The 12,353-nt window shown below is 45.9% G+C and overlaps 1 protein-coding gene across 1 annotated transcript in view; it reads right to left on the bottom strand.

The window, feature by feature from the left end:
* Positions 1–1,167: 1,167 nt before the first annotated feature.
* LOC140573603 (uncharacterized) overlaps positions 1,168–12,353 on the bottom strand; it is an 81,922-nt gene continuing 70,736 nt past the window's right edge. The window contains exons 8-19 of the mRNA XM_072693040.1: positions 11,788–11,883; positions 10,460–10,645; positions 9,570–9,659; positions 9,384–9,449; positions 8,267–8,296; positions 8,060–8,173; positions 7,231–7,366; positions 4,149–6,373; positions 3,185–3,916; positions 2,731–2,805; positions 2,413–2,523; positions 1,168–1,761 (exon numbers count right to left, since the gene is read on the bottom strand). Coding sequence (XP_072549141.1) covers positions 1,719–1,761; positions 2,413–2,523; positions 2,731–2,805; positions 3,185–3,916; positions 4,149–6,373; positions 7,231–7,366; positions 8,060–8,173; positions 8,267–8,296; positions 9,384–9,449; positions 9,570–9,659; positions 10,460–10,645; positions 11,788–11,883 — 3,904 coding nt within the window. The 3' untranslated portion in view covers positions 1,168–1,718. The remainder of the gene's footprint in view (positions 1,762–2,412; positions 2,524–2,730; positions 2,806–3,184; positions 3,917–4,148; positions 6,374–7,230; positions 7,367–8,059; positions 8,174–8,266; positions 8,297–9,383; positions 9,450–9,569; positions 9,660–10,459; positions 10,646–11,787; positions 11,884–12,353) is intronic.

The raw sequence follows: 12,353 nt of genomic DNA, 5'->3' as shown, positions 1-12,353 counted from the left end.
TATTTCTAATAATAATAATAATTATTATTTTTTAAGAAACATAAAATCTTTTATGGGGTAACAGTGAATGTGCTCAATCTTCCCTAATCTGACTTGTCAACATATAGTTTGTCCTATCAATGTAACAGTGCCTTTTTAATTTGTCATTCTTCCCAATTTTGAAGGTCAATTACCCAACCCCGGATCATGTTAACTCCCCCATCACTTGGAGGATGAAGACTAGCATGTCTCCTCCGACACACAAAGTTAGTCACAGCCTCTTTTTGAACTGCTGCTGAGAAACGCTCGCTGGCCCCCCAGGACCAATACAACAGCGAACAGATGCCTGTGCTGACCAACATCACACTAGGAGTGATGAAAGGAGGAAGTTCCATCAACCCACCTCTGGGAGAGCAAGGCCAATCGTGCGCTCTCGGACTCCGACTGCTGATGACAAGCAGCATGAGCTGTGTTGGGTTTTTAATACCACAGAATATTAAGTGACAATCCTGACATGAAGAAACATTAAGAAACTAAAGATTATGAGACTTCCCATACTGATTAGAGGGCAGATACTCGGAAATGAAATGCTATGTAGCAATGCTAATTTAATGCTACAGGAATGCAACCTTTCAGAAATGACAATAGAGGACGCCCACCAAAACTTCACTGGGCCACAACCACCATGGGCCCGACTACAAACATCTTTAATCTAGGGGAGACCCCTCAGAGGGGTCTTTGTGGGCATCCCTTAACGTCATTTTTGAAAGGTGATAATTTATTTAATATTCAGTAGTATTAGCCAATACTATATATGGCCATTTAAAGAACAAACCACACTAATGAAATAATGTATGAATAAATGATCTCAATCTATATCTCTATCTATAAAAAAAAACCTCAACATCCTAAACAATCAAACCGTAACAGGCTACTAAAATATGCTTTGCCCATTTTACAATTTGCCTTGTAATCATCTCCACTGACACAGTCCAGCCAAGGACCAACAATTGGTTCAATACGGGACAACATTTAAGAGCCAAATAAAGGACGATTCTGTATTGTACAGGACGGGTGGCAACCCTAGCAGCAGCGGGAACCCACATTCGGATATTTGTGAAAATTGGACTGAGCAATTAAGACATAATTGAGTCATTTTTCCACACAAGAGCATTTTAAATCCAAAAAGAGAAGATACAACCGCTTTATTCATCTTTTTTGCACAAAGAAACAAAAAGATTGGAGTCTACTCACAAACGTGTAAGCAGGACACTGTCCATTCAGTGAACAATTACATTACAAGTGTTTTTCTTTATCTACATTCAGAAGAACTGCAGCAGGGCAGAGAGAAGCACTGGTCTCTTCCGGTGTGTTTATAGTTTACAGTGTGTGATCAGAGAAACTGTTCGGCATCTGTTGGCACAGAATGATAAGCGACACATGGGTGGTTCTACTTCTCTCTCTCTCTCTCTTTCCTTGCGTTTGAATTACACCGTGGTAAAAGTAAAAATAAACAGATTCCATGTAGATCAAGTTGAGTGGAAAAACAAATGCAGACTTCTGAGTTTGCTTGCTCCAGTTCTCGGTTTAATCTGTCGACACAACTGATGAGGCTCTAACTCGTGTCTTAAACGTGTCAGCCCTGCAATATTCACATGGTACAAGTCTAGGTGGGGACACTGAAAATAGACAAGGGCAAAAGAAAATTACAAAGAAATATGATGTACAGTCAAATTCATCTATTTCCTCCTCCTGTTGCTTGGAGATCTGCTTCTGGACCTCCTGAAGAAATTAGAGAAGAGATAAAAGTTAGTTAATCAAGTTTATTAAAGCACAAATCAGCTAACGTTGAACATTTGATTGATAACGAAGCTGTCCCAACTGTCTTAAAATTCTCCCCTTTCTAATGAATACAGTCTCTAAGCAGAAACCTGATCAATCACACCCTCTACTGGACACATTAATAATACACTATATAGACAAAAGTATTGGGACACCCACTCAAGTGTATTCTGCTTTTGTTGGAGTAACTGTCTTTACTGTCCAAAGAGGGGTTTCTACTGAACTTTGTAGAAGCATTGCTGTGAGGATTTCATTGTATTCAGTGTCAAGAACATTAGTGAGGTCAGGATGTTGGATCATCACCACATCCTAAAAGTACTGGATGGAGCACCAGCCATCATTCCAGAGAACACAGTTCCTCCACTGCTTCACAGCTCAATGCTGGGGGGCTTTATACCCCTGTAGCCCACGCCTGGTAGTAGGCATGGCACAGTCCGATTCTAATGACAACTGGGACTAAACATGCTGTGTGTGTGTATGTGCATTTGCACATCTATGTCAGCAACAGGTGCAACTTAAAGTAGCTGAATGCATTAATAAGATATGATTAGGTTTGCTTACTAAAGTAAGCCTGTACACTTTCTAACACACCTTCGAGTGGGAGGTGAACGAGCAGCCCTTCGCTGTCTGGCAGGAGGCGAGTAGCTGAGTGATCGGGAGTCTCTGAGTGAGTCTGCTGGAACTCTTGGTCGACGAGGTGGGCTGAGACGAAACAAAAATAATTTAACAAACGCACCACTAGAGAGGTGTGTGTGTGTGTGTGTGTGTAGCCTTATAGAATATATTTTAGTATAGATATTGATTGCAATGTCTGCACCACCATAATGTAGCACATACTGTAATATATAGTACAGCATTACAACAGCATAGTATATTACATTCCATATATTCATATATATTTTTTAATACCTTTTCTTCTTCTCTTCTTTCTCACTTTCTGATGAAGATGAGGAAGAGTGTCCACTTGCCGCTGCTTTATCAGGCCTGGAAATAAAACATATTCAGAATTAAATATCAGAATAAAACATTCAGAATTAATCCCCAAACTCAATGCATCCTTACACCAACCCCTTGTGGGTTTTAATAACTCTCCAACCTCCGAACGTCCGAGTTAAGCCCATTATTTTTAGCATATTTATATTATAATTTATTTAAATAAAGAGTGGTCATAGTCAGCACATATTTCAAATGGGAGGACTACAGTCAAGCATTAACTAAGTGTATATATGCATGTATATGACCTATACAGGCATTGGGGGAGGAGCTGAACCACTTACACACTCTCACGACAGCCCTAGCATTATACAATACAGCCAATGTGACTAAAGCAGAATCCGCGTACCATCACACCCCAAAGACTTACCCTTTCCCTTTCTCTGCTTCAGAGTCGGAGCTATCTGAAGACGAGGATGAGGAAGAAGATGAGGATGAAGATGAAGAGGAGCTGGAGCTGCTTTTGCTGTTCTTCCGTTGTGCCACAGCATCCTTTTCCGGTCTCCCGTTCACTACATTCTCTTCTCTGATTGATTGCCTTTGGTTTTGAGTCGCTGGTGATTGTCCCCCTGATCTGCCCCTGGAAGCCTCTCTTGCTTCCGACTGGCTGACAGCTGGTGACCGGGATCTCTGAGGCCAGTCTTTTGACCGGGACCGGCGGTCCGACTGGTTTGGAGGGCTCTGTGTACTTCGAGTCAGCGGAGGGGAAGGGGAGCGAGACGTGTACCGTTTCTCAGACCCACTCTTTCTTTCTCCATCGCTCTCCCTTTTGTCGTTCTGGGAGTCCTGCTTCATCCCCTTCTCTCCATCCGGCCTCCTCTGAGGAGACGGCGAGGAGGAGGAGGATGAACTAGAGGAGGAAGAAGACGAAGAGGAAGAAGAGGCAGAACGTTGCGGGGGCGACTTTTTCTTTTCTTTTTCTTTCTCACGTTCCCTTTCCCTTTCCCTTTCGCGTTCTCGTTCTCTCTGCTGTTCGCGCTCCTTCTCTTGGATGCGGTTCCTCTCCCTCTCCCTTTCCCGCTCCCGTTCTCGTTCTCTGGACCGCGATCGGCTACTTCTGCGCCAGTGAGGAGGAGGAGGAGGAGAAGGGGAACGACGTGACCTGGGTAAAGAAATGAAGCCTTTTAGGAACAAGAAAATGATGCGCACTAGAGTAGTTGCCTACTGTGTGGCGTGCATGTGTCCGCAACGGGTGCAACCTAAAATAGCTCAAAGCATTCATTAAAATGGGTGTCCACAAACATTTGGACATATAGTGCACCAGTAAACAATTTGTGCCGAGAGCTGGATAGGACCAAATACTTAGACCCAAGAGCTGAGCCCTGGTCCCTCACCTGTATGGGGGTCTACGTGGGCTTCGAGACCTGCTGTTTCTGGTCTTCCTTTCTCTGGAGCGCTCTCGTTCTCGGTCTCCCGCTCTTCCTCTGTCTCGGTCTCTGTTCCTGTCCCTGAAGCGCTCCCGGCTGTTCGCTCTGCGCAAGGGGGGAGAGTTGCGTGATGGCGAAGGCCTCCTGCCCCGCCGCCTAGGGCTGGGGGAGCGAGAGCGCTCCTGATACTGCCGGGGTGGGGTGTGGCGTACTGGAGATCGGGAGCGTGAGACTGTCTTTTTACTCTGAGGCTCGTTGTCTCTCCCTCTGCTCTTCGGAGAAGGTTGCAGTGGTGGGGAATCCCTTCTTCTTTCGCTCTGCTTGTTCCGGTCTCTGCTAGGCGAGAAGCGTTCTGGCTCTCGCTCAAGCTCTGAAGGTGTGCATCTGCTGCTTTTGTGGTCCCTGGGCCTCTCGGGCTCTTTGTTCTGGGTTCTGGAGGCTTCCTGCGGACTGTACCTGCTTCGTTCTCTACCTGTGCTGCGTATCGGAGGCGATGGGGGAGGGCTGGAGCTTTCTGTTGGGGTGTACCTCTCTTTGCCACGATCCCTCTCTCGGTTTTCACCTCGGCCCCTCTCCTTCTCAATCCCTCTGTCCCTCGGAGCTGCTCTTGGGGGAGAACTCGATGGTAGCGACCTTCTGTCCCGGTCCATCTCTTTGCTTCTCTTGTCCTGATCCTCTTCACGACCGGATGGAGCATGGCTGTGTTGCGCTGTGCTCTCTTTCTCACCATCTTCTGTGTCCTTCTCCTTCTCTCTCCGAGCCACAGCCTGAGCTAGGAGGGCTGGAGGCATCGGCTTACTAAAGCTGCCGTTTTCATCCGAAGGGCTCTTCTTTTTCTCCTGCTTTTCGTCGTCAGATGAGGAGGAAGAGGATGAAGAGGAGGACGAAGAAGAAGAGGAGGATGAGGACGAAGATGAACTGTCACTGTCGCTATCACTGCTATCACTACTGCTGCTGCTACTACCGCTACTGCTGCTGCTGCTACTGCTGCTGGCAGCTTTGGCTTTGCTTTTCTTCTCCAGCTTCTCCTTCTCCCTCTCCTTCTCCTTGGTCTGCTGTTTTTCCCTTTCCTTCTCCGGGGAGCCCTTTTCTCTTGTTCTTCCCAGCCGTTCGTCCCCTTCCCGCACGCCTTTCTCCTTTCTCTCGCCCTCTGCCATGGCCTTTTCTCTCTCCGGTTTCCTTTCTGTCTCGCCCTCTCTCCCGGAGCGTCTCTCTTCAGAGTGTTTGCTGTAGGATGACCTGGACACTTCTTTCTCTCTCTCCTTTTCTCTCTCATTGTCTCGTTCCTTTCTCCTCTCCTCCTGTCTCCGAGCCTCCTCCCGCTCCTTCTCCCTCACTCTCTCCTTTTCCCGCTGCTCTTCCCGCTCCCTCTCTCGCGCCCTTTCCTTTTCCCGCTGCTCTTCCCGCGCTCTTTCCTTTTCCCGCTGCTCTTCCTTCTCTCTCAGCCTTTCCTTTTCTCTCTGCTCTTCCCGCTCCCTCTCTCTCGCTCTCTCCTTTTCTCGCTGCTCTTCCCGCTCCCTCTCTCTCGCTCTCTCCTTTTCTCGCTGCTCTTCCCGTTCTTTCGCGCGTTCCCTATCGCGCTCTGCCTCCTTCTGTTTTCCGTTGGAGTACGGCGAGCGGCGCGCAGGTGAAGCAGAGTCACTGGACCGGTCTCTGCCTCTTTCTCGACCCTTATCGCCAGCTCTCGCGTCTTTTCGGCTCTGTGCGAGGTCTCTGTCTCTATCCCCATCCCTAGTCCTGTCTCGGTCTCGCCCTCCTTCTCTTTCCCGGTCCCTGCTTGGAGGTGCTGCGAGAGGAGGCCCCTTCTCTTTGTCTCCGCTGCGTCCTCTCTGAGCTCGGTCTTTCTGGGGTGGAGGTGAAGGAGATGACGAGGTGCTGTGGCGCTTCTGAGCTTTGTCCCTCTTTCTCCGCTCATCCTCTCGCTCCTTCTCTACGCTCCTCTGCCGCCTGTCTTTCTGACGTTTAGGAGACGGGGAAGGAGAGGAGGATTCGTGTCTTTTTCTTGGTGGAGCTTTCTCTTTCTCCTCGCTCCGTGCTTTTCTATCCCGCTGCTGTTTCGGGGGCGGGGATGGGGATGAGGAATCGTGGCGACTTCTTTGGGGCTTTTCTTTTATGCGCTCCTTTTCTCGCTCCCGATCTCTTTCCCTGTCCCTCTTGTTTCGCTCAGGGGACCGGGAAGGTCTTGGAGATCTCTGGAACCACACAGAAAGAATATTAGCTCGAAACACACCCATTTAGTGACATACACATCTCACGTATGAAGACAGTCATGCTCTCGAGTCATTGCCTGGTCAACTTCCTCCTTTACCCCAGCTTTAGATCAGCCAAGACACCTTCAATGCACAACATTTGCTTCTTTAGCTTTACAATGTCAATGTAGCTGAAAATGATAAATGCTTATACACTATATGGACAAAAGTATTGGGTCACCTACTCATTCATTGAGTAGGTATTAATCCTTGATTTAAGGGGTTTATCCTGATTCTGTTAGAGCAACCGTCTCTACTGTCCAGGAAAGGCTTTGAGGACACTGGACGATCACCATCCCACCTCATCCCCAACTCCCCAGCACCCTCATTTCAGAGAACAGTCCCACAGCTCAACGGTGAAAGACTTTATACCCCTCTAGCCCATGCCTGGCATTAGGCAGCATGGTGCCAATAGGTTCATGTGGTTTATCTGCTCCAGAGAGTCCTATTCTATTGGCAGTACTTCTCTACAGGCACCTCTCTGTTGATACATACATGCATTTGCACATGGGTGTTAGCAATGGGTGCACCTTAAAACTAGCTGAATGCATTCATTAGAAGGGGTGTCCAAACATTTGGACATATAGTGTAGCTACCACATTAGCACGGTGCAAACCTAAAAGCCTAAATTATCACATTTACTGAACCAGGGTCAGTAATCTCCAACAGACTTGCTTGTGTTGTTTGGGACACTGTATGAAATACTGTTAGCTATTAACATGGGCTTAAGAACATCACACAGTCGCTGATTATGCCCTATACACACACACACTCCGGACAAGACCAATCTAATTCCTTACCTCTCGAACCTCCATCCTTTCTGGGCTATCCTGACGGTTATGGCTCCTTCGATCAGGAGACCTGCCCCTTCTTCCCTCCTCTGCTCTGGAAACAGGTGCGTTCTGTTGCCGCTCCCTTAACGGGGCTGGAGACCTACTGTAAACAAAAAATAGCAAAGAAAGCTTAACAGTGGAACAGCAAATACCTGGCAAACTATTAAACTGTAATGTTGTGCTGTTTAAAGTGATAGTCCAGCAACTCCTTCACAAACATTAGGGGTGTAACAGTATGTGTATTTGTACCATGCAAGCATACAGAGAACACACGGTATGCAGTAAGCTGTGGGCGAAGACAAATGAACATAATGCACTGATGAAATTTCATGAGCACGAAGACAAGACAACCATATTCACCATTAGAAGGCAGGCATTGCTGCAGCACCCGGGGAGCAGAGAGGGCCTTGCTCAAGGGCTCAAAAGTGGCAGCTGGCCGAGCTCAAGTATCAAACCCACAACCCGGTCATCAATTTCAAGGACTTGTGCAGCTTTCTATTATTTATCTATTTTGTTTGCAGTGTCTGAAAATAATTGTTTCCAATATTCTGGCCTTTTCTCATCTTCCCATCTTTTAACTTAGAAAAGCTGATAGCGTCCTCGTATTTTCTAAGTTCGAGAGCACGGCCAATTGTGCTTTCTCTTGGACTCCGGACGCCGATGGCAAAGCAGCACGGCTCAGGAATCAAACTTGACGCCCCAGGAAAGAGTGGCAGCGCATTAGACTGCTGAACAGATTGCTGAACCTCTTTTTATACCCTTTTAGTACCAGTAGATTTATAATTACCCCTCATACCTGTGAGCTGAGCTGGACGATGCACTGCGCTGCCTTCGGTCCTTAGTTGGTGGAGGAGTCTCATTTTCACTGCCTTTCCTCTTCCTCTTCGACACCTGTTTCTCCTCAGATGAACTGAAATAAACCCAAAATAAGACCACAGAGGTGAACAAACACACACACAATCTGAGAAACTCCTGTATTCTGGTTTAAGGCGGCGCAACTCACCTTCCTTGTTCACTCTGTACGGATTCCTCCCTGAAAGAAAACGAAAAATGAGGTCTTAATAAAATAAAATATAGACCTTTAAAATTCGCCTTTAAAGGCACTTTATAATGGTCATGTTTTACACCAAAATGTTCAGAACAATCTTACCTCTCTCTGTAATGAGACCCCATTGATCTACATCACAGTCAGAGGGCCCCATTTTAGCGATCTTTAGACGAGCCATCAGCCACACACCATGCAGCCTGATTTAGGACGTCAGTGTGTCTTTGCGATCGTAAGGACAGGAAAAGTTTGCCTTGCACGGCTCGAAAACGCGCAAAAGACACGTATTAAGTCTCTTAATAATAATAATAATAATAATAATATCATGGGGGTGTTTTGGGCGTAACGTGCAGTAATAAACCAATCAACGTGTCACTCTCTGTTCCCTTTAAGAGCCTGGTGCGGTGTGACTTTGTCGGATTGCTATTTCAGTGGTGTAAAGTGTGTGTGTTTGGGGGGGGTGGGGGGGGTCTGACGTCTGCCTAGGCTGTTTTCAGTCAGTGGAGCTCCTCCTGTGTTTTCCATTGCCAAGATACACAGCAATACGCCAGAAATTGACCTGAACACCCCTCATTTTAAGACCACCGTGCACATCGGCGTAGATATATTAGCAAGCAGTGCTGCTGTTTAAGCGACGCAGGTGGAAGACGTGAAAATAGACGCATTTATATAATAATAATATATTAATGTTTGGGGGGGGGGTGTAAGATGGCAGGGAGCACCGCAACACGCCTTGTACAATAGGGCCCAGAGTGCGGAGAGTCTTCATATTTCCTGTGAAATCATCCATTTACTCCTGGGGACGAATTGTTTTGGTGCTTGAAACAGGTTTACAAGGGTCTCAGCTTCACTAAAGCAGAGGAATGTGAAACAAATTGTTTATAAATGGAGTTTGTGTCCCCCCACCGGTCAGTTTCACACAAAACCAGACAGACAGACACACGAATCCTCCAATAATAGATAAGAGGCAGAGGACTACCAGCGCCTTTTAACTCCGAATGAGTGTCACAGCCGATCCAGCAAACATCACATTTGACAGACCAGTGCGTTCGCAGACTGCAGAGGGTAAACGTACCTTTTCTTTTTCTTCTTCTTGTTTTTCTTTTTCTCTCTGCGAGGGGAGGCTGAGGGACTTTCAGAGCTGAAAGAGAGAAAGAGAAAGAAACACAGATCACAACAGGTTTGAAACACAGACGCTGGTCAGGCATCACCTCTAAACCAGCCCGGTTATTCCTTCCATCTCTCCCCCACTCGACTTTACCTGTCTCTGCTTTTGTTTTTCTTTCTCTTCTTCTTTCGGCTCTGTTTCCGCGTAGAGGACGAGTCTGACTCATCAGACTCTTCAATTATCCTGTGAAGCAAAAAACAGAAGCAGAAACATTTGACTGATATAACGTTGGACAGACGTAAAATTTGTTAAAAATGTAACTATGGTTGATGTCAAAACTCTGTTGACAAAGCTACAACATTTCAGTTGGAAATCAAAGTTGGATATCAGTCAAAACCAACATTTGGTTGATGTCAAGCTTCAACGTTAGATAGATGTTCAATTTTGGCCTCCAACACCCCAATTTAAAAACAAAACAATTTTTCAATGTCTAAAAATGTTAGAAATTTACATTGACATTTGACATTTAGAAGACATTGGGTTTTTTTTCAGTGACGTTAGCTGCCAGCTCTGACATGGAGCTCAACTCCGTCCATAATCTCCATCACCTGCTTGTCCTCCAGTAACCCGCCTAGGCCACAATCCACTCTGCACAATCCAACTCGAGAGAGCTTTATAGGACTAAATGTCTTACGGGTCAAAATGTCCTGCTATGGACAGCATATGGATGTCCTGCTATGGACGGCTTGAAATGCATTAACAATTGAGCCCAACATTAGAGAAGTGAAACACCAGCTGTGTTCATACTTCCATGACAGCTGTACACCACCAAAGCACACAGACTGTCCTTGGGTCATTTCAGAGTACACAGGGACGTATACAGACTGTTAAGGCTAGTCTCTAATATCAGGTTGGCTTCAGGTTGTCCTGGACAGTCCCACCCACTGCACGGCCCCTGATTAGGCCTAATTAAATGGTGCTGGACGATAACAATCATCAGTACTGGGGTTCTTTGAGGAGAGCTCAGGAAGTGGTCCACTCACTGGTACTTCTGCTGCTGCAGCCTTTCCCTCTCCAGTCTCTCCTGCTCCCTCTTTTCTTTCTCACGCTCTTTTCTGTCAGGGTGGAAAGAGGAGCCGTCCACGTAGTCCGAGCCGATGCCAAAGGCTTCTCTCAGACGGTCGTTTTTCTGCTGGTTGGCGGCAGCGAGTGCGTGGGTCTCAGTCACACTGAATGAGAATGAGAAAGAGAAAGAGAGAGAATGTGAGACAACTGTTAGACATTTAGCATTTAGCAGAGCGACTGAGAGTAACCTATAATGCTAACACGAGTAATGAGGAATGTGGCCTTCAGCACATTTCAGACCACGTTTAATCCTTGCTAACAATGATTAAGGCTACGTTCACACAGCAGGGACAAATCGGCCCAATTCTTTTTAATGTAACCTATACGCGACATTGGTCTCAACAGTTCATGCTCCTAAACTGACTTTCTCCAGCGTCACAAGAGCTTTCAAGAGGTTGCAACGGCTGACAGCTGGGCTTATCGCGAATTTGCTGTTTAAAAAAATTAATAAATAAATTGTGGCCACACCCACCAGTGTGTTTCAGGTCATTTGATTCTTTAAACTTTCCTTCTAACCTTATTTTCATTATTGTTTCACACCACAGCAGCACCCTCCTGTGGCTGCATCGCTCATTCATCCCTCCTTCTCACTGAACGTCAGCTTGGATTGAAGTAAAAGCCACATGATTCCTGACCTGGCTATTCAGACGGAGTTGCATTGTTGCTTAGTGGCCCAAATTAGAAGTGTTCACACTGCCACACACAACACATCTGTATCACACATGGCAAGAAACCTCAGATTTGGGCCACTTTAACCTGCTGTGGGAACGTATAACGGATGTGGCATAAAGATACAGGGTGTTTTCAGGGCTTTTTCCACATCACGCATTTTGCTAATAAAGCTGAGGAGAGTGTAGAAGAACATACTGAGCTCTAATAACTTCAGTACAAACATTAAATAATCCATAACTCTGTAAAACGTTATCCTACGGGACGGCTGTGTTTCTTGCAACACCCGAATGAATATCACACAAAAAGCCTGTCTCTCCAAAACAGCAGCTTTACAGGAAGAGGAATAAACCCTCTGAACTTTCAATGGAACCATCTTAGAGCATTTCTATTGGTCCGTTCATCACGAAACTTGGACAGAAAGTAAAGAATAACAACCAGATTCACATTATGACACAAAATATATATATGGACATGGTATTGGCATGACAGGGACGATATCATAAAAGCTGCTGTATCTAACATAATCGAGGCAGTCCTTCATACATGGAACGGAACTGTGTGTAGTAACACTCACGCTGGTTTCTCCGAGGGTGGCGGAGGGGGTTCCTGTTTCTCCTGCAGCATTAAACGGAAACTGCTCACTTTCTCTTCAATCTCCTCTGCAGAGTACCTGCCAAACAAAAAGATCACTCAATACAAGGCTGGTCTGCCAAAATATGGGAGCCACTTATGACAAGCAAAGCAAAATACATATACATACATATACAAATGATATCCAAATTAACTCCTATTGAGTTTACTGGCTGGGGCAAGCCGAGCTATCATAATACCTTAAACTGCTGCAGGGAAAAATAGTCATTAGCTAAATTTCTGTGCAAATTACAAGTGATTAAATAAAAACAGTTGAACAATCAGACCTTCTGTTGTGCTTTAGGTAATGATGTCACTTCCTGCAAAAGACTGATTTGATTTACTGATAAAAATAAGTAAATAAATAAAGGTGAGACCTGTTGGACATCTCATACATTCTGTAGCATTAGCTTCCCAGACGAACGCTTAAATACCCTGGTGTTTAGGATCCTGGTTCTCTGATGTTCACAGAGATTTGAGACCTCCTTTCTGAAAGACTGCAGCCTTCTA

The sequence above is a fragment of the Salminus brasiliensis genome, chromosome 12, assembly GCF_030463535.1.
Source record: "Salminus brasiliensis chromosome 12, fSalBra1.hap2, whole genome shotgun sequence".
In the NCBI taxonomy this organism is placed as follows: Eukaryota; Metazoa; Chordata; class Actinopteri; order Characiformes; family Bryconidae; genus Salminus; species Salminus brasiliensis.
This window is presented reverse-complemented; position numbering and strand designations above follow the sequence as displayed.